Source organism: Culex pipiens, chromosome 1 (genome assembly GCF_016801865.2).
Source record: "Culex pipiens pallens isolate TS chromosome 1, TS_CPP_V2, whole genome shotgun sequence".
NCBI classification, from domain to species: Eukaryota; Metazoa; Arthropoda; class Insecta; order Diptera; family Culicidae; genus Culex; species Culex pipiens.
This window is the reverse complement of record NC_068937.1, coordinates 91,057,224-91,077,692: the sequence shown is the minus strand read 5'-3', so window position 1 is coordinate 91,077,692 and position 20,469 is coordinate 91,057,224. Positions and strand designations below refer to the sequence as shown.

At 37.3% G+C, this 20,469-nt stretch overlaps 1 protein-coding gene across 2 annotated transcripts in view; it reads left to right on the top strand.

The window, feature by feature from the left end:
• The window catches only part of LOC120424580 (uncharacterized protein DDB_G0283357-like), a 334,472-nt gene that overhangs the window by 298,502 nt on the left and 15,501 nt on the right, over positions 1–20,469 (top strand). The window contains exon 3 of one of the 2 annotated variants that reach the window (XM_039588747.2): positions 3,220–3,252. The exons of the other annotated variant lie outside the window; for it this stretch is intronic. Within the exon in view, the coding sequence (XP_039444681.1) occupies positions 3,220–3,252 (33 nt within the window). The remainder of the gene's footprint in view (positions 1–3,219; positions 3,253–20,469) is intronic. 2 annotated transcript variants of the gene reach the window in all.

The following is a 20,469-nucleotide window of genomic DNA, read 5'->3' as shown; positions in this document are numbered from 1 at the left end:
GGGCATTTGTGGAAATACAGTGTCCCATCCTCGAGGGTCCCGGAGCACCAAAACTTCTTAGCTGGTGGCTCCCAACGATTTATTGCTCCTACAAACAGGAACGTGAGCGGGGGATCCCCACGTTTCTTCCTCCCCTGTCGATTCAGAAATGTGTTGTTGTTTGAACATTCGTGTTCAAACTCAATCCAATTCAAAGAATCATCTTTGCGGTAAACTTTACGCAGTTGGCCTGGCCGCTTTAACGTTTGTGATGTTTCAAAGCAATTTATTGCTTTGGGCACTGCAATTGTTAATAATGACAAGAGGATGCTAGGCGTTAATCAACCTAAGGCATTTTCCAGGATGCCCTCGAAAGACTGGCTGCGCTAGGGTTAGATTAGATTAGATTAGATTAGATTAAATCTACAAACTGACATGGCGGGCGCCGTTGGTGGCCAATGACTGTTACCTATTCGCAACTGATCTTGTTTTGGAAATCATGGTGTTTAATCTTTTCAGCGCATTCAAACATGCTGTTGATAAGGGAAATACCACTTGATAATCGAAGCCTATGATCAGTAGTGCTGAAAGGATATTACGGTTCTGTTCAGCAACGGAGAAGGACAACCATGGGTGGTCTCTCATGCTCATGCTCATGCTCATGCTCATGCTCATGCTCGCTTTTTGGAGGCCGGATCTCAAATATTTCAATGAAAATGATGTCCGGGTCCATCATACGACCAGTCGTTAGTTAGATAATCAAAAGACCTTTCAAATGAGTCTAAATCATCGAAGATCTGAAAACCCTATCAAAAGTTATTAGCACTTAAGTGTCATTTCCAGAGTTTTTTTGATTAGGTCCTATAAACATATGAAAGACAATAGTTTATTGGTCCTTTTAAAAAAAACTCTGGATTTATACACTTTTTGGAGGCCGGATTTCAGATATTGTGATAGAAATATTGTCTGAATCTTCCATGCGAACTATCGTTGAATAGGTTTTTTATCAGACCTTGCCGATGAGCCAGAAATATTGAAGGTCTACGAACCCTATCAAAAGAAATGAGTAACAAAGTTCATTTGTTAAACATGTTAAGGGGGAATTTTGCTATTTGGATGAGGAAGGCACCAACCACCTAAAGGTGGATTAAGTAACGTTTTTTGTACAAAAAATTACTTTACGCTCCCCAAGTTAACAAATTGCAATTTTATAGTAGTTTAAACAAAAGGTGGGTTCTGTTGGAAACAGGACAATGTACCCTTTTAATGAAATCATATCATGTGGTTTTTTATTTTTGCCTTCCTCACCTTACTGAGGAAAGGCTATAAAATCACTCGAAAAATGAACTTCTTAATTCGATCTCGTAGACCTACCTTCACGTATACCTATCGACTCAGAATCAAATTCTGAGCAAATGTCTGTGCGTGTGTATGTCTGTAAGTCCGTGCACCGAAAAAAATGCACTCGATTATCTCCGGACTGGCTGAACCGATTTGGGGCGTTCTGGTCTCATTCGATCCGTCTTAGGGTCCCACAAGACCTATATTAACTATTATGATGTTTTGTTAAGTATTTCAAAAGTTATGCTAAAAAAACGATTCTGGCTAAAGTTTGAAAGATTGTAAAAAGGGTGGTTTTTGTAAGAAAATATCTGATAACCCTATCAAAAGTTATGAGCACTTTAGTGTCATTTGTACACATTTTAGAGGCCGGATCTCAAATATGTTGAAGAAAAAGTTGTCCGGATCTATCATGCGACCCATCGTTGGATAGGTAATCAAAATACCTTTCCAGCAAGCCCAAAAGATTGAAGATCTGATAACCCTATCAAAAGTTTTGAGCACCTAAGTGTCATTTGTGCACATTTCAGAGGCCGGATCTCATATATTTTGATGAAAAAGTTGTTCGGATCTATCATGCGACCCATCGTTGGATAGGTAATCAAAAGACCTTTCCAACAAGCCCAAAAGATTGAAGATCTGATAACCCTATCAAAAGTTATGAGCACTTTAGTGTCATTTGTACACATTTTAGAGGCCGGATCTCAAATATGTTGATGAAAAAGTTGTCCGGATCTATCATGCGACCCATCGTTGGATAGGTAATCAAAAGACCTTTCCAACAAGCCCAAAAGATTGAAGATCTGATAACCCTATCAAAAGTTATGAGCACTTTAGTGTCATTTGTACACATTTTAGAGGCCGGATCTCAAATATTTTGATGAAAAAGTTGTCCGGATCTATCATGCGACCCATCGTTGGATAGGTTATCAAAAGACCTTTCCAGCAAGCCCAAAAGATTGAAGATCTGATAACCTTATCAAAAGTTATGAGCACCTAAGTGTGATTTGTACACATTTCAGAGGCCGGATCTCAAATATTTTGATGAAAAAGTTGTTCGGATCTATCCGGAGATCTTTCTCCCGCGATTTTGTTGATTTGAAACTCCCGGGAAAAATGAACAGATATATTTTTTTACTGCCTTAAGGCTTAAAAAACTTTAAAGTAATATAACTATTGAAAGTGAACAATTTTCATGAAACAGCCCCGTAGGTGTTGTTCTAATATTACGTCCAATGATTTTTGGGATTCTAGACCCCATACTCCATGTAGATATGTTGTAAGAAGTAAAATTTAGATAAAATTTGTAGGTTTGACATTCTTACTACAGAAACAAATATGTACATAATTGTGAGGAAGGCACCAACCACCATCGGTGGATTAAGTAACGTTTTTTTATTAGTTTTACAATAAGTACAGAATTAAATATTTTATCAAAACTGCCAGGATCCGACGAACATCTAATCAGTTAATTTCAACACACAGGTTCAAAGCAAAAAACACACACATATTCACAACCACCCACTCTATCAGCCTGCAGCCATCAGTTTACAAATAGTTTTAGCAGATTTTAGTTTTGGGGAAAATGGGGTCGGGAAACACTACATGGAGGGCAACGTGAACGAAGGGACGGGGGCATAAGTATTTTATGAGCTAAACTAAGCGATAAGATCTGCCCTGCTTCCCCCCAAACCCTCTTTCCCCATGCCAAACAATTTTCCCAACAAAAATCAGGTTTGGAAGCAACACCAGGCCCCTGAGGGAAGTGGTGGTGGTTGTAAATTGTAATTAGCGAACATTATTAGTGAAAATAGTGCGCCAAGCCACGGCCGATAATCGAGTGACACACACAGGAGTTCTAATGGGTTGATTTTTATGTTTTTTTTATTGTATTTGCAGGTGAGCGCAAACTGGAACGTAGCTGGAGGAATGGTGAGTTCACTGGGAGGGGATGTGTGGGTGGGGGTTTATAATTTGTTGGTATTAATTGAAATAACAAGCTCGGTTAAGGTGGAAATGTCGATTGAATGCAAATTGCGCAAAAATGATGTGTTTAATTAGTTCTAATGGGCTAGTTCGATGGCTTTTAAATGATGTTAAATCAATGAAATATTCATAGTCAGACTATTGAAATTGAATTGATGACCTCATTAGTAAATTAAAATAGTTAAAAAGATAAAGAACATTTGTTATTTAGATGTTATTTTAACGATATTTGCAATATATTTGAATCCCTTCAATGAAACTTATTTCTGTTTAAAGGGTTATGTTAAGAGTAGAGATACATGACTAACTTTTGGTTCAAATTGCTGTAATATCAATTTTATTTTTGAAATTTCATATCTGCTTATAATTGCTCTTTCCAAATAAACATTCGCTAACCTAATCTCACCAAAAGTTGGAGAAAAGTTTCATTCGAAGAAAAAAAATCAGTCAACTTGATGGAAACGAACCAGCTCAGTCATGCTGATTTCGGTCTATTCAGCAAAATCTGGAGCTGGCCTGACCATCGTGCGTCCTCATCCGTCTTCCTTTTTCCCAGCGAGTGGGCCAGAAGCCTGCTGGACTGCCAGAAGCAGTCACATTACTTCATTATGCGTCGGAACAAGTTTGGCGTTTTTTGCTCTCTCTTCGACTAGATGGATGGATAGAAAAGTTTTATTTCTTTCCTCTGCTTTTATTTTATTTTTTCTTGTCATACTAATGGCCGAACTTTGTTTATGAAAAAGAGGCGTCCAAATGGCGCGGGTTAACGCCCAGGCATTTTTCAATTATCTAAAAGTTGGTCCCTTTGTTCCGATTGAAATTCATTCAATTATACGCGCGGTTTTATTTGCCCCATCGTTGCCTGCGGGGCTCAGCCACGATGGCAGCCTTCCAGTTAATATTGAATAATCAGTCATAAATCAATCCTCGGGGAGAGGAAAATCTCACTCCCCAAACATAATATAATGATGGAAAAGAACCACGTTTCTCGATCAGCGTCTCGGATCAACTCAACTCCAAGGATTGGTTGGTGGGCCGGCAAATTGTTTACAAATATTGATATAATAAGATTAGGCAGCCTGCGGCGGCGAAAAGGCAGAAAACTCCAATTTTGGCCGGAATCGATTTTAATTTATTTACCCCTCGCCTATCAACTCCTCAAATGCCCAAGGAGCTTGCATGCTAATGAAGCGATGGTTTCTCTGCTCCGGATTCGAAGAATTTCCCTCTGATGGGCTTCTTTGGGTATTAAATGTTGGGCAAATTTTCGGAAACACTGCCACAGGCTGCGAGAATTGAAATTCAGATTATTCGGGGTTTACGTCTGATGCGGCTTCGTTACTTTTCCGGAATTAATTTTTGATAGAAGTAAAGACTGATGGTGAAGCAAAGGCATTTTGCAACATAAGGAGTTACACCTTTTCCGATAATCCCCATTTTTTAATAGAATAGGTTTTGATAATTGAAGCTGTTGAACTTTTCAGCACTGTTTTAATTGTATCATCTAGGGCAGCGGTTCTCAACCTGGGGTACAACGAGCGGTCTCAAGGGGTATAGAGAGACAACCTTTGTATTTATGCAAAGTTGTATGTTCTGATCAGATTTGTCTTGGAAGCACACTTTTTCCTTAACCCTTTAACGCCCAGAGCTTTTCACCTATTTTAAAAATAGTAAATGGGTTAATTTTGGTCCAATATCTCTGGAATAGCTTTATTTTGGCCCACAAACATTGAATCCATGTAAAATTTTAAAATTTCGGGTGGTGCACCAGTGCTCCACCAGGAAGATAAGGAACTTTTTTCTGTTCCGGCAAAAACTCTATTTTTACAAAAACAAAATTTCATGGCAAATATTTATGTGAAATTGATAAGGGACCATCCACAAACCACGTGGACACTTTTTTGGAAATCTCAACCCCCCCCCCCCCCCTCGTGGACAATTGTCCATACAAAAAAAATCTTTTTTGTATGGATCGTGGACAATCGCCATACCCCCCCCCCCCCCTAAAGTGTCCACGTGGTTTATGGATGGTCCCTAAAGAAGAGTGACACTAAATCTAACATCATTTATTCATTGCTAAACCTTCAATAAAACTAGCTAAACTTCTTTCAATAATTTTCTGATATTACCATACAATTCCAAGAATAACTAAAATATAGAAAAAATGATTTTATAACAAGTTTATTGACCGTAATACAATCAATGACCTCGCTTTCCATGAGCTCTAACTATTTCAAACTTATTTGTCACAAAACTATTGATTCTATCGCACTTTGAAAAATCAGCCTTTAAGATTTTTTGTTCTCCTTATGCCCAGAAAAAGCCGCAAATGAAATCAAAAAGGTAAAATTTTCAAAATCAGCTTGCAAGGGCTCTTCAGAAGAGTCCAAATGACTCGTGAACATTTCTTGTTTCATTTAAAATGCTTTCGTGTCAGTTGTGCCAGTGTTTAATTATTTTCACAAAAATAACCGATTTTTGTTTACGTTTTGGTCTATACAAATGCTCGTACTTCATCGATGTGGATGAAATTCGGTTAGAAGATAGTTTATATGTTTCCTAAACATGGGCAAAAAGAAGCAGTTGAAAATATTGTCACATCTCAGAGAAATTTAATCTCAAAGTCTTGATGCACTGGTAGCTACCATGGGCGTTAGAGGGTTAAAATTAGGTATGATTTTTTTACTCTGCATTTTATAAAAAAATAAATTTGCATGCATTTAAAATGTGCACCGTTTTTTGAGTTAAGGATTGATTTTTTTTTAATTTGTAAAAAGTGCCAAAAAACAATAAGTTGGTTGGTTTGTTGTTGAAATCTTGGAATTTATAGATCTTATTGTCACTGTCACAAAAAAAAACAATGTACTGAAATTTTCACACATTTTTGTATAAAATGCTTTCAATATTTTAAAATAAAGACTTTTTCCAAAACTGTTTAAAGAATATAATATATAAAAATGTTTAAAGTGGCCTTTATCTCAGCAGCGAAAGTATAGATTAAAAGAGATCAAAAGTATTCAAAAAAGAAAACCATACTGGAGAATATTCTTAAAATTTCGACATTTATTTAAAGATAAAAAAGTTAAAAAAGATTTTTTTAAATTAAAAAAAATACTATAAAAAGTTATAACTTGAAAACGGTGAGCATTAACGAAATATCATAAACGCTCTTCTGTAATTGATTCAAAATTTGAATTCAATTAATGTTTAGATAAATTTTGCAGTGTATTTTTGGTAGTTTCAAAAATCTTTGTTTCAAAAACTCGTAACAATGCCATAAACAATTCAACCGTCAAACATTACTGGTCAAAAGTTTGTGAAAATCAAATAGCCTGTGTAATGAAAATTCAAGTAACAAAACAATGGAAAAATATCTTCAAGTTTGATAGCATTTTCAGAACAATTTATTTCTTTTTAAATAAGGATTTTTTTTAATTGTGCTTCAAAATTGACATCAAAAATGCTTATTAAAATTGGTACTTTTATGAAAAATCATTTTTCAATGAATTTTCAGTAAACTGGTGAATATAGTAATACAAATATTTTATTGCGATTTTCAAAATAAAACATTAAATGCAATTTTACTCATGTTCCTATTGATAAATTTGACAGAAATATTTACACATTTCTTATCAAAATGTTGTAAGCACAATGTCAGTATTAATTTAAAAATAACAACTTTAAAATCAACTTTTCTTTGAAGCCCTTCCTAGCCATACCAGTTCAACATTATTGTAATTAAATGTGAAAAAGTATAGGTCATCACCAAAATTTTCAAAATATCGCAATTTTAGTGAAACAAACTGTTTTTTCACGTTTGCGTCATTTTTGAGGATTTCGCGCTCTGCGTGGGAAACGTACGGGACATCTCCAAATTTTGTTAAATTTTTCGAGGAATCCGATAAAAATATTTTGTCAGACATAGGCTCTTTGGTCTAGTCAGGTTCAAAACGTAATTTTGAGTTTTCATAAGACTTTTTCAAAAGTCAGGTTAAATTTTTGGGACATGACTATTTTTTCTTAAAAGCTCAACTAATATCGTTTCATTTGTGCCCAAAATAGCTCAAATCGCACAGCAAAAAAGCAGTAATCCAGCTGTGCGTTAAAGGCCTGGATGTAAAATATTTTTTGCATTATTTTATGAAATTCTATGTAATATTACACCCTGGAATATGTAGTCCATCAGTATGCGAAACCTACTTCACCGAGATGTCAAGCTCATATATCGGCACTGTCGTGCTAGCTTGTTGTACGTCGCTTTTTGACGTTCCGAGAAAAACGCGTTTCAATGTTTGACCTTGAATAAACAAAACCGGGAGCACGCAATGTAAACAACAACAACAAACACGTTTTGTTTGGTTGACCACACAGTAAAAAAATCATGGTAAAATTTCATCTAAAATGGAGTACATCTTTTATGTCAGAAAAAAAGCTTTAATTTTACCTCAAATAATGTGTAAATTTACATCTGGCAGACGCTAGGAAAAAATATCTGTAATCCCAAAAAATATCAAACCGGCGATAATTATACCTAGCTTACTAAGCCCGCGCCTCAACCCGCACGGCCATCTCGCCGCTGTGAAAACAGGTCAATCAAAGCAAATGTACCTCTATGTGTTCCGTACATTGTATATGGGTCATTCCATCTGGCTCACAATATAAAAATTGATTTAATATGATCAATCTTTATAACCATAAATCAGATTAGCCAAATTATGGTAAAGTGTCAATAATAAACTTTAATATTGCTTATTGCGAGATAAGATCACTTTTCTCCTTCGCTGTGACTGACAGGAGGTTACAGCCGCCGAACTACCGCTGTGTAAAAATCAGCAGATTGAACTGAAATTCAGCGTTGATTTGGCTGTCAACCTGATTTGTTTTGAATATTTTCCAAAAAGTCAGCAGAAAACTCAAGGCAACCTTTGACAACAGCCAAAAATTTGTTCTGCGGCTGTCATGCGGCCATTCTTCTGCGGTCATATCAGCGCGCGTGAACTCTAATTATTAACGCCCGCGATAATAATAATAATAATAATAAAGCAGGTTTTGGGGTTTTTGCTGAATGGCACTATTTTGCTACCGCCCATGATAAAGGCCCTAGTCATGGCCTCGGAGGTACTCTAAAACGGTTAGCAACACGTAAAAAAACGGTGCATTCAAAATAACCCAATAAATATTCCTTTCACAAAAATAGATTGATCAAGGTAGGGGAACAGCATCTAATTCCAGCGTTCCTCTAATGTTGCCATATCAGCGCTTTGGCATTCAGTTACAGCTGATTAAAAGCGTTTTCAACTGAAATCGAGAGATAAATAGCTCAATAAGAAGTGAACAAGCAAGTTTCTATCAAAAGTTTTGCAAAATTTGTTGTTTGAATAGTGAAAATTAGCAAATTGGACGAAACTAGGAGCGAGGACTTTATCTGCCAAACATACGAGAACTTCCCCTTTTAGCCATTTGAATAAATATTTGCGTAAAATTATAAAAATATAAATTAAATTAATCATCTCCCAGAACACCAGGTAGCAGTTATTGATCAGCCCGCTTGTGTGCTTCTAGCAGATGCGGCGAATGAAGCTGATGTAGGTAATCTCGAAAACACAAAACTTTAAAATGCGATATCTCTTGAACGAAACATATTCATTTCTGTCGATAAGTGATTCTTATGTAAAATTGGCCGGGGAACACGATGGTGAGGTCAAATCAAAAAAATAAGTTGGGGTGTTTTGAGATACGGCCGTTTAAAGTTTTCAATTGTGCAATACAGGTAGAAAAAATAAATTAAACAACATTTTGACCACGGAAATGGATTCTTCAAAATTGAGTCTAAGACCGACCTTCTAAGATTCGTGGTTCCTGAGCTATCGCCGTTTGAAACTAGGAGGTTTGGTCAAAAATCACCAAAAAGTAGTTTTTTTGGGGAGGTACAAAAATGGAGGGGGTGGTCCGATTTGGATGAAATTCGGGATTCTTGCATGTTTTGATAGTATCAACCACACCCACTGTGCGCTGTTGTGAAACGTTGTTGAATCCAGTGCGTTTTAAACTCGTTGATATCGAAGTACATCCGCGCCCGCAGCCTCCGGAAATCGTCTCAGCAGAACACCGAGTGTCCGCTCCGACCGCCTACGCGTTATACAGTTCCACCGTGACAAATTCGGACCGTCCTGGGTGTCGCCGTTTCTCCTGATTGTTTTTGGTAGACGCCGTAGACGCAGTCATTTTCTGCTGTAAATTGAACCGGTTCACGGTTGTAGCATCTCACGCACACTATTACGACGTTCCGCGGCTCGACATGTCTGTGTGCAACACTTCACCGATCGTCAGCGAAATCAAAACAAACCCGGTAAAGCGCGGTCGATCCGATGACGATTCGGACGATGGAACTCCAAAACCGGTGACCCTGGAAGACCTGATGGATGCTATGACCAAGCAGTTTAAGCTCACCCAAGAGCGAATTGATGCAGTAAATACAACGATCACCGAGAAAATCGAATGTGTGAAGGCTGAGCTCGACGACAAGCTTGATGCTGTTTCGCGCGACATCGCCAGCTTCAAAGATGAGTGTGCTGCAAGATTCACGGTGAACGAAGGTGCTCTCCAAACGCTGAACGAACAAGTCGACGGAATTAGCCAGGAAATCGGAGGTCTTGAGAAGCGGAACGAGTTGATCGTGAGTGGTGTTCCGTTTTTGCCGGATGAAAATCTTGCTGCGTATTTCAAGGCGATGTGGAAGCATGTTGGCCTCGAAGAAACTCAAATACCACCCGTTGACGTTCGGCGACTCAACACATCCAACTCCAGCGAGAAAAACGGTTTGATAATGCTGCAGTTCGCCCTGAGGAACCACCGGGACGATTTCTACAGTGGATACCTGCAGAAATGTAGCCTGCAGTTATCACACCTGGGAATCGACTCAACACGCCGAGTCTTCGTGAGTGAGAACCTGACGTTTGCGGCGCGCCAAATTAAGCGAGCTGCACTGCGACTGAAGGAGGCTGGCAAATTGTCGTCTGTCTTCACGAAGTTGGGCATCGTTTTCGTGAAACGACGTAAAGATCAACAAGCTGTGGCCATATCAACCGAGAGTCAACTGTCCAGTTTTCTTTAAAAAAAACTTGTGATATTCTATCCTATATTCGACTTTTTTCACAAAAACTGATTTAAATCTGTTATTAACGATAATCTTAATTGTATCTGTGACGTGAACCGTAATGTAAGACAATTTAATGTAATATTCTCTGTAAAATCGAAATGTAGCAAATTAAAAAAGGTTTCCTTTACGCTACAAGAAATAAACAAACAAACAAACAAAAAAAAAAAAAAAAAAAAAAAAACCAGTGCTGTTAAACGTTTAAATTAACGACGTTTAACTTAACGGAATCGTTAAAAGTTAACCTAAACGTGAACGCGAACGGAGCCTACGTTGATCTTAACGAGAACGTGAACGGAGCACGTTAATTAACGTCGTTAATTAACGCCGTTAATTAACGCGTTAATCCTTCTGAGGCCCCGACTTTGAGGGCCTGTATATCCCAAATGACAACATTTAGCGGGTTACTTCCAATTGGATTTGACTCTATAAGCTCCCGGAAGAGGTATTTGGCCATCGTGGCCACCGGTTCCGGCAACCCGGAACTTCCGGAAAACATATTTTTTACTGGTTTTATCAAGGAACAAGTATTTGAGTAAATTTTTCAAACGGATGTTTTTTTGTTAATCTTAACATTGCCTGTTTTGGGTCGATTCAGGCCAACTGTGGCCACTCCAGAATCGGTTCCAATGTACCTTGTACCCAGTTCCGAAGACTGCCTTATTGAAACCCCCTACATGTAACATGTTGAACTCTGTGAAATTTAAAGCTTTCATCTGTCATGGTCATATGCCTATGTTTGCTGGCCCAACCGGACCACTCCGGAACCGGCTATCGTTGGCCAACATCCAAGGTTACGCCGTTTTGAAAAGTTGCTACGGAATCATGCCGACGCCTCATGACCCGACCTTGTATTGAACTTGACCTTGAATATGGAGAAAAATTATGCCTACGACCATGATTCCATGATTTTTTGTAATGCACTGCCTATTGTTTTTGGTGGAAGTAGAGACGGCAGAACTGTGACAAGCTGTCAGTCAGATCTTAACTTCAGGGAGTCCTTGCATGACCCAGGACATCCAAACACATTAACAAAGAAGTCTACCATACTCTCTGAAGCTATTCGGGTATGTGCCGGGGTCAAAAACCGCCGACCTCCTGCTTGTTACGGCGGTAGACTCACCGGTCTTTACTCCAAGGCAGCGATGGAATAATCATCATCAAAAGAAAATCTCTGGACGTTCATCAAGAGAAAAAAATCCGAAAGGAGCATGGCTCTCCTCTCTCGCGCACGAAAGATCGGTAGAAAGAATCTAAAAAAATCATCATCTTGATTATTCGGCGGAATATCCTTTTCACTACTACACTTGCAAGTGTACCATCACACGTCGAAAAATAACCTGTCACATTTTGTAGATGGGCAATGTGTGTAAACATAGTGAAATAAATATTTTTAAGTGGTGCTGACAGGAAAATTCACAAAAAATCATCAGCAGATTGACTTTCTTGGAGATTTTCGGGAGCGATTTTCTTTTGCGTGATTTGACTCCTCTCTCTTTATCGGGTGAAGAAAGTTCGCAAGCGAAATTGATTTTTTTGCGATTATTCCATCCCTGCTCCAAGGGGTTCTCGGATGACTCAGAACATCCCAATAAATTGTTACAACAATGCACTGTAACCTAACATACTACTGAAGCAGTCTGGGTAGTATCCGTTGTCCGTTGTCGACTTGTTTCTTTGGTAAGCCTGTTGCAAAACATTCCCGGATGTTTCGGATGAACTAGAACATCCTAGGTTTTCCAAAACTATGCTAAAATGTGTTAATAATAAAATTAAACGAATTACAATTGATAAATTTTGAAAATTATCCTCAACTTAAGTCATGGACATTCTTTTTTTAAACGTTTCTCGATTTAAACAGCCCCATTTTGTTGTGTTAATCAAGTATATGGTGTACATTGGAACCGATTCTGGAGTGGCCACAGTTGGCCTGAATCGACCCAAAACAGGCAATGTTAAGATTAACAAAAAAACATCCGTTTGAAAAATTTACTCAAATACTTGTTCCTTGATAAAACCAGTAAAAAATATGTTTTCCGGAAGTTCCGGGTTGCCGGAACCGGTGGCCACGATGGCCAAATACCTCTTCCGGGAGCTTATAGAGTCAAATCCAATTGGAAGTAACCCGCTAAATGTTGTCATTTGGGATATACAGGCCCTCAAAGTCGGGGCCTCAGAAGGATTAACGCGTTAATTAACGGCGTTAATTAACGACGTTAATTAACGTGCTCCGTTCACGTTCTCGTTAAGATCAACGTAGGCTCCGTTCGCGTTCACGTTAATTTTAACGATTAACGGACGCGTTAACGTTAATTAACGTTTAACAGCACTGGTATCAACAGCTCTGCCAAATTTGAGCAGGATCGGAGAGAGTAATTTTCAAATTTGCACTTTTTTGTGCACTGTTGAGATGGAATGACCCATATGTACCCTATATGCAGTAAATACAGTATACAATGTACGGAACACATAGAGCTACATTTGCTTTGATTAACCAGTTTTCACAGCGGCGAGATGGCCGTGCGGGTTGGGGCGCGGACTTAGTAAGCTAGATATAACTATCGCCGGTTTGATATTTTTTTGGGATTACAGATATTTTTTCCTGGCGTCTACCAGATGTAAATTTACACATTATTAGAGGTAAAATTAAAGCTTTTTTCTGACATAAAAGATGTACTCCTTTTTAGATGAAATTTTACCATGATTTTTTTACTGTGCATTATGTGCATTGTTTGGTTGAATTTGGTATGCCGGAGTCCCGAAATACATTTACAAATGTTTACGGTAATCGAGCTAGAACCTGTGTCAAACGCGCTCTGACCTGAAATCCCTTTGGCCAATTGTCGTCGCACTTAATTCAATTTTCAGGCTGTGTCAAGATAGCACGACAAGATTGAAACTTCTTTGATATGAAAAGTGATAATAATGCACGGAGTTTTTTCGGTTTTTATTGAATATCTCAGGATTGAAATCGAATTTTGAGGATCTGTGAAGGTCAAAAGGTAAGGCATTGTGAGCTGCACAAAATGGCGGTCTTAACTCAATCTGGCTCAAAATGCGTGCGTGCGAAAAGTTAGCACGACGGACACGATATGCGTTTATCCTTTCTATTTTACATCGGTCTGATGGCCGAGCGGGTAAAGGCGCCAGTACTTACTGGTGGTGTTGGGTTTCAATCCCGATGGTTGCCACTTTTTTTGTGTTTACAAAAATTGTACATGCAGTGTGTAATATTAAGTGTCTTTTTTGACGAAGGTGATGAGCTTTTGCATGCGATTTTGCCATTTTTTGCTGTGCGGTTGAAAGCTCGTAGTTATGATTTTTTTAAATGTAGTTTTATGCGAAAATTTACGAACATGGCAATTTTTGGGATCACCGTAGCACGGTGTAGTTCACCTTAATGGCCAAACAAAAAATACGGGTCTAATTATTTTGGCCAGGGAAGCTCAGAAAAATGTTGAGCCCGATCGGAGAACTTTTTTATCGATTGCTTTGTTTGTGATTGGAGAAGTGCACTACTTAGTGTAATTAACCAGTGCTTCTAGAACAAGACCTCATCTTTCTAAACTATCAAGGAGACAATTGGCAGTATGTATATCATGGCAAGTAACTTTTGATGATTGTAACGATCATTCAAGACGAACCGATTTCCAGTCTATGTTGAGAGTGGTGCCTTATCTTGAGTTAACTGATGCTCTTACATTTGAGTTGTGATTGCTAGAGTTCATTTTCAAAACGTCGTATTTCGCTTTACTGAACAGTTTGAACACAAGTGTGGCATGTGATCTATTGAAAATTTACGCTAGATATCCTGCAAACATGTAACATGTTGAGTTGTGACCATTGATTGTCACGTTTCAAGATCCAGATTCCATAAACGTCAGCTTGTGCAACGTCCATTCCTCGTGAGAACAATGGAAAATCATACTAATTGGCACCTTTACTGTATTCTCTCAAAGGAGTCTCCCCTGAAGCGAACTAATCCGGATTCAATAGATCCTTCAATCTGTGAGTTAACTAATTTGCTCTTCACTTCGTCAATGCAGTTTCCAGTAACGTAAATCAGGCCACATATAGGCATATCAGGTGGTTAACCATGGTCATGACTACCACCAAACCCTAGAAATGTAATCCAGCCCGTTTGCGATAATTAAAGCGTTCCATGTGCTGGAGGCGGAAAACCGTTTTATTTGCTGTATTGTTTGCACAAACATGATTCGTTGGAAAATTGTTGATGAATAAATTTACCCCCTTTTTAAGTGCAAACAAAAGTAGGACTTCCCTCTGTGAGGCCGGCAGAACAAACAGCTCATTTTGGATTTTGCGCCATGATCGGTCGGTTGGGGTTCGCCGTCAGTTAGCATTAGAACTGCATTAGTGCTGAAGTGGGGCGGAAATTATGCTAATTGATATTCCAGGTATCGGGTTGGTTCGACTGAATTGGTATTATAATCAAGTTTGAACGTGTTTGTGTATTGGTTTGCACACCATATTAGGAAAACCTTACTTCCATGCAAATGCAGATGTATCGGTGATTGTGTTGCATTGCCACGCCAAGTGCTCCGGCGGAACAAGTGGAACTATTGAGGAGGGTTTATGCCAGGGTGGGCGAAAACTGATTGAAATCTGATTGTGGGTGATTGAGTAAACATTTTCGCATACAAGTTATTCCGGTCGCGGGATATGGTGTGAGATCGAATTTGATGGCATTTTAGTTTAAAAAAATAGCAATCAACCACGAATTTGCTAACATCACAGAAATTTTATCAAAGAAATATCAACACATAAATACATGAAAAAGTTATTTTAATAATCAAACAATACCAGAATACCTAAAATCAAATAAAACATGTTTGCTAGAAAAAGAAGAAGCACAAAAATAAAACGTAGGGGAGAGGGGGTAATATGCACCCCCTAAGGGAAAACTGTGATTTCTCAACCATAACATCAATTCTGTGGAAGAATTTTGTTAGATGTTCCAAGATGTTCTAAAACAACTATTATTCTTCGTCACCCATGTGTAAAAGTCTTGAAAAACCTTCATTTTTTTTACAAATGCAAATTTCTAAACATATTTTTGATTCATTCCAAACAATCATGCGGGGCATTATGCACCACAACATTGGGGCAAAATGCACTTCAACAACGGGGCAAAATGCACCACTACAATGGGGCAAAATGCACCGGGTATAAGCAGTTTTCACTAGTCACCACTAGATGACACCGCTGTTTTTACAAAGGAGCATCACAGTGGTGCATTTTGCCCCGACCAAGCTTATTGCATAAAATTTAATGAATAATACATTTTTCAATGTTTTTGGACTCATCTATCTATAGAATAATGAAGATTGTGGCAAAAACTATATAAATCAACACTTACAATATCAATAAATGCTTTTTATATTGTCCAAAAATCATATTCGAAGTTCAACAAAAGTTAAGTTCGATCAAAACACAACATTTTAAAGTTTTGCAAATAACTTTGGCTGTATTATCCTACCATGCTCCAACTTTTCAAGCATAGTTTTATAATGTTAAGCTTCCAATTTCTATAATTTTTCCCCGGAAAATTCTTCCCAATATCGAGAAATGCTAGGGGTGCATTTTGCCCCGGGGGTGCATATTACCCCCTCTCCCCCTACAATATTTTCCCCCAAAAACCCATCACGATAACAGACAGATCGGATAATTAAGCAAATCGCGTCTACTTCCGACCTTTTTCACCGTCTTCACTATCTTTCATCCCCTCCATCCCTGAAGGTAAGGATAAAAGAACTCGATTGTTCTTCTTCCTTGAATTGGCCACCGACCGCCGCCGCCGCCACCGCCGTCATCACCATGCGGTGCGCGCTCACCAAATGACAATTGAATTCGAACACCCGGAGCCGGTTGCCTACCTTGCGGGGCTTCTGGAAAAGTTTTACCTTTTGTTTGAGAAAATGGAGAAAACCCTCCCTCGCACTCTAGAAAGCACAAAAGAACATCGGATCAGAAGGCGTAAGCTGGCAATTTCCTCAACACACAAAAAAAAACAAAGAAAAGAAGAAAAAAACTGTCGAGGAAGGAAAAATCAGCCCCGGCCAAAGAATACGCTTAATTACTCCCGGTAGTATTTTTATTTCGATAACACGCTTGGAAAATGGATTCAAAAGCAAGTGGTGGGGGGAGGGGGGGAACAGAAAAAACTTGTGAGTTGAGCAAAATTAAGTCTTCGCAACGACCGGCAGTGAAGACGGCTAATTGCTGACAAGCTTCTTTCGAAGTGGCCCGCTGGCTCCACGGAGAGAATAAGAAGCAGAAACTTTGGCCGGCGACTTGGGTTGAAATTGTACCGACAATTAAATTCCGATTTTATGTTTGTGTTCCATTCCCGTGGGAAGGTGCTCAAGGATGGACACGAGTATGGACGCACCGGGGTTGACCTAGAGAAAATGTTTCAAAATTGTTTTATAACTTGAAAATCTGTTTTTCAAGTGATTTTGTAACTAAATTGGTAAATTTTAAATGAAATTAGGATTATGACTTTAAATGATTATCCTAATCTTATCTAATCGAACACAAGCGCAGCCAGTCCGAAGAAAGCATCCAGGAAGAACTTGACTTTAAATGATTATCCTGAGCAATTTTTTTTAACAAAAGCGTAGATCATATTGCCATTTAACTAAAATGTAAGCTTAAGTCAAAAGTTTCTACACTTATTATGAAATGTTTTCTTCTCAATGTACCTATAAATTAAAATCATTAAAATCTTTATCAAAAATACATTAAACTTAACATTTAGAAACGAATTGAAAGTGCCCTTCTAGGAAAATTTCCCAAAGGAATTCGAAAAAACGACTATTTTCCGATTTGAACTCATTTTCATAGAGGGTAATTCTCTACCAACTCACACGAAATCGGGAAAAGTTGCCCCGACCCCTCTTCGATTTGCGTGAAACTTTGTCCTAAGGGGTAACTTTTGTCCCTGATCACGAATCCGAGGTTTTTGATATCTCGTGACGGAGGGGCGGTACGACCCCTTCCATTTTTGAACATGCGAAAAAAGAGGTGTTTTTCAATAATTTGCAGCCTGAAACGGTGATGAGAATTCCGAAAAAACGTATTTTTCATCGAAAAAAACACTAAAAAAGTTTTAAAAATTCTCCCATTTTCCGTTACTCGACTGTAAAAAATTTTGGAACATGTCATTTTATGGGAAATTTAATGTACTTTTTGAATCTACATTGACCCAGAAGGGTCATTTTTTCATTTAGAACAAAATTTTTCATTTTAAAATTTCGTGTTTTTTCTAACTTTGCAGGGTTATTTTTTCGAGTGTAACAATGTTCTACAAAGTTGTAGAGCAGACAATTTCAAAAATTTTGATATATAGACATAAGGGGTTTGCTTATTAACATCACGAGTTATCGCGATTTTACGAAAAAAAGTTTTGAAAAAGTTACTTTTTGCGTTTCTCTTTGTTTCGTCGTCCGCGTCTGTCGCGGGTGACATGAACGGCCATGATCGATGACAACCAACTTTTTCAAAACTTTTTTTCGTAAAATCGCGATAACTCGTGTTGTTTATAAGCAAACCCTTTATGTCTATATATCATTTTTTTTTTTGTAATTGTCTGCTCTACAACTTTGTAGAACATTGTTACACTCTAAAAAATAGTCCTGCAAAGTTAGAAAAAACACGAAATTTTAAAATGAAAAATTTTGTTCTAAATGAAAAAATGACCCTTCTGGGTCAATGTAGATTCGAAAAGTACATTAAATTTCCCATAAAATGACATATTCCAAAAAATTTTACAGTCGAGTAACGGAAAATGGGAGAATTTTTAAAACTTTTTTAGTGTTTTTTTCGATGAAAAATATGTTTTTTCGGAATTCTGAGTACGCCATCAAATCGGGCGTCTAATTTTACATAAAAGTCCCTTTGACACCAAATTTCTATCTCATCACCGTTTCAGGCTGCAAATTATTGAAAAACACCTCTTTTTTCGCATGTTCAAAAATGGAAGGGGTCGTACCGCCCCTCCGTCACGAGATATCAAAAAACGGACCTCAGATTCGTGATCAGGGACAAAAGTTACCCCTTAGGACAAAGTTTCACGCAAATCGAAGAGGGGTCGGGGCAACTGCTGTGTGAGTTGGCGGAGAATTACCCTAGAGCAAATCATGACTTTTGAGTCATGTTAACTTACTTTTGAAACTTTCACAAATCACCTTTTTTTTTTTTAATTGATACTTTGTCCAAATATTTTTCATGTAAAAAAAAGCAATTTTGCATCATAAGTTTTTCCATTCAAACCGCTATAGAGTCTTGCGGGTTTGTCATATAAAATGGACATGTGAATGTTCGGAAAACTTTATCTTGAGGAGGGATTTTCTGATCGATTTGGTGTCTTCAGCAACGATGTGAATGTGATTAGAAATTTTAAAGAATTTTTTGAGAAATTGTCTGCTATTTTCTATTAAAACATAATCAGAATTCAAGCATCAACAGTAACCTTTTCAAGGAGCTTGTTTTGGATTTTTTTCAGTTTTTGGGTATTAAATTTTGAAGCTATTTTAAATCAAAAGTGCATTTCAAATCGAACCAATAGTTTCCGAATATCACGACTAGATAAATCAGAGTTGATTAGATGACACTATAAAAATTCATACTTCACTAAATTGAAATCATAAGAGGCTAACCTCAACTACCAACAGGCCGATCAGCAACATTGATCGCATTTAAAAATAATTTTGGAAATTTGTTCGAAAATATTTTCATTGTTTTTCAAAAAATCAAAGTTTTGGAATTCTACACTCTTAAATCCAGCGCAAAAGATGCTTTATATAGTCCCCTAAAACATATGAAAAAGATTCAAAAATAATAAAATTCGAATTCAACTGTCAGTGACAATAAGTCAAATAATAAAATCTGAAAAAAAAATCCGAGTAGAGAAAATATTCTCTGAAAATTCCTAAACTTAAAAAATCACCGCAAACATTAAATCGATCAGATTTTTTTTCGAATATGCACATGCCCATTCTGAAAGACAATAATTTAATGCAAATAAAAAAAAATAAAGATTTCGAAATAACTTGGGAAAATTAATAAAATTACTCCACAGCTTAAACAAGCTGAGAATAATTCCAAGCCATTCTGTTCGTTTCTATTATTTTCATTTTTCTCAGGCTTTTATAGTCGGCACAAAAATAAACGTTTGCTTAAATTTAGTCTCAGAAGAGATTTCAATCGATTGTACAAGTTTTTAAATTGAAATTTTGGGAAAATTTTGAAAAGGGTGTAATCATCGGCCTGGTAAATTTTTCTAATCAACGAACTAATCTCATTTCTGATAAAATGCTTAAAATGACAAAACATATTTTTTAAGCAACTTTTTCTCTCTCAACACTTTTTCTTGACATAAAAATATTTACTTTTAGTTTTACAAAATGCAATTATTTCTTACGGTAAGTTTTGATTACTCAACAAAATTGAGTAATTTTTCGAGAATATCTTGTAATATTGAGCTTGACCCTTTTGAAATAATAGTTCTGATTCCAAAATTTTCAAATATTTTTCTCGAAAAGATCATCAAAGATCATTAGAAAATGTGTTTAATGTCTCTTATGCAATTTTATTGGAAATTTTCGATAACATTTTTTCAGGAATGGACAATCATAGTCACTATTTAAAAAAAAAATCGAGAAACTGGAATTTTTCAGTTAATATTAAACTTTATGTGGCTATATCTTGAAAACGGTGCATTTTACCAAAAATCTGTTAAGTATATTTCGATTGCAAATTTGATTCAACATCAAAACCTGAAGTCAACTTTTTTGCTGAGATTTCTATTTTTTTACAAAAAACACATTTTAAAAATAACATAACTCGGCTGTTTGTCCATACTTGTGGCTCAAATGTACAGCTGCCAAAATTGCATGGAGCCTTCTATGGGTAAATCAATGACACAAAATACTTATTTGGTCTTAGGGAAGGACCCCAAATAAAAAAATATGAATGGAATCCAT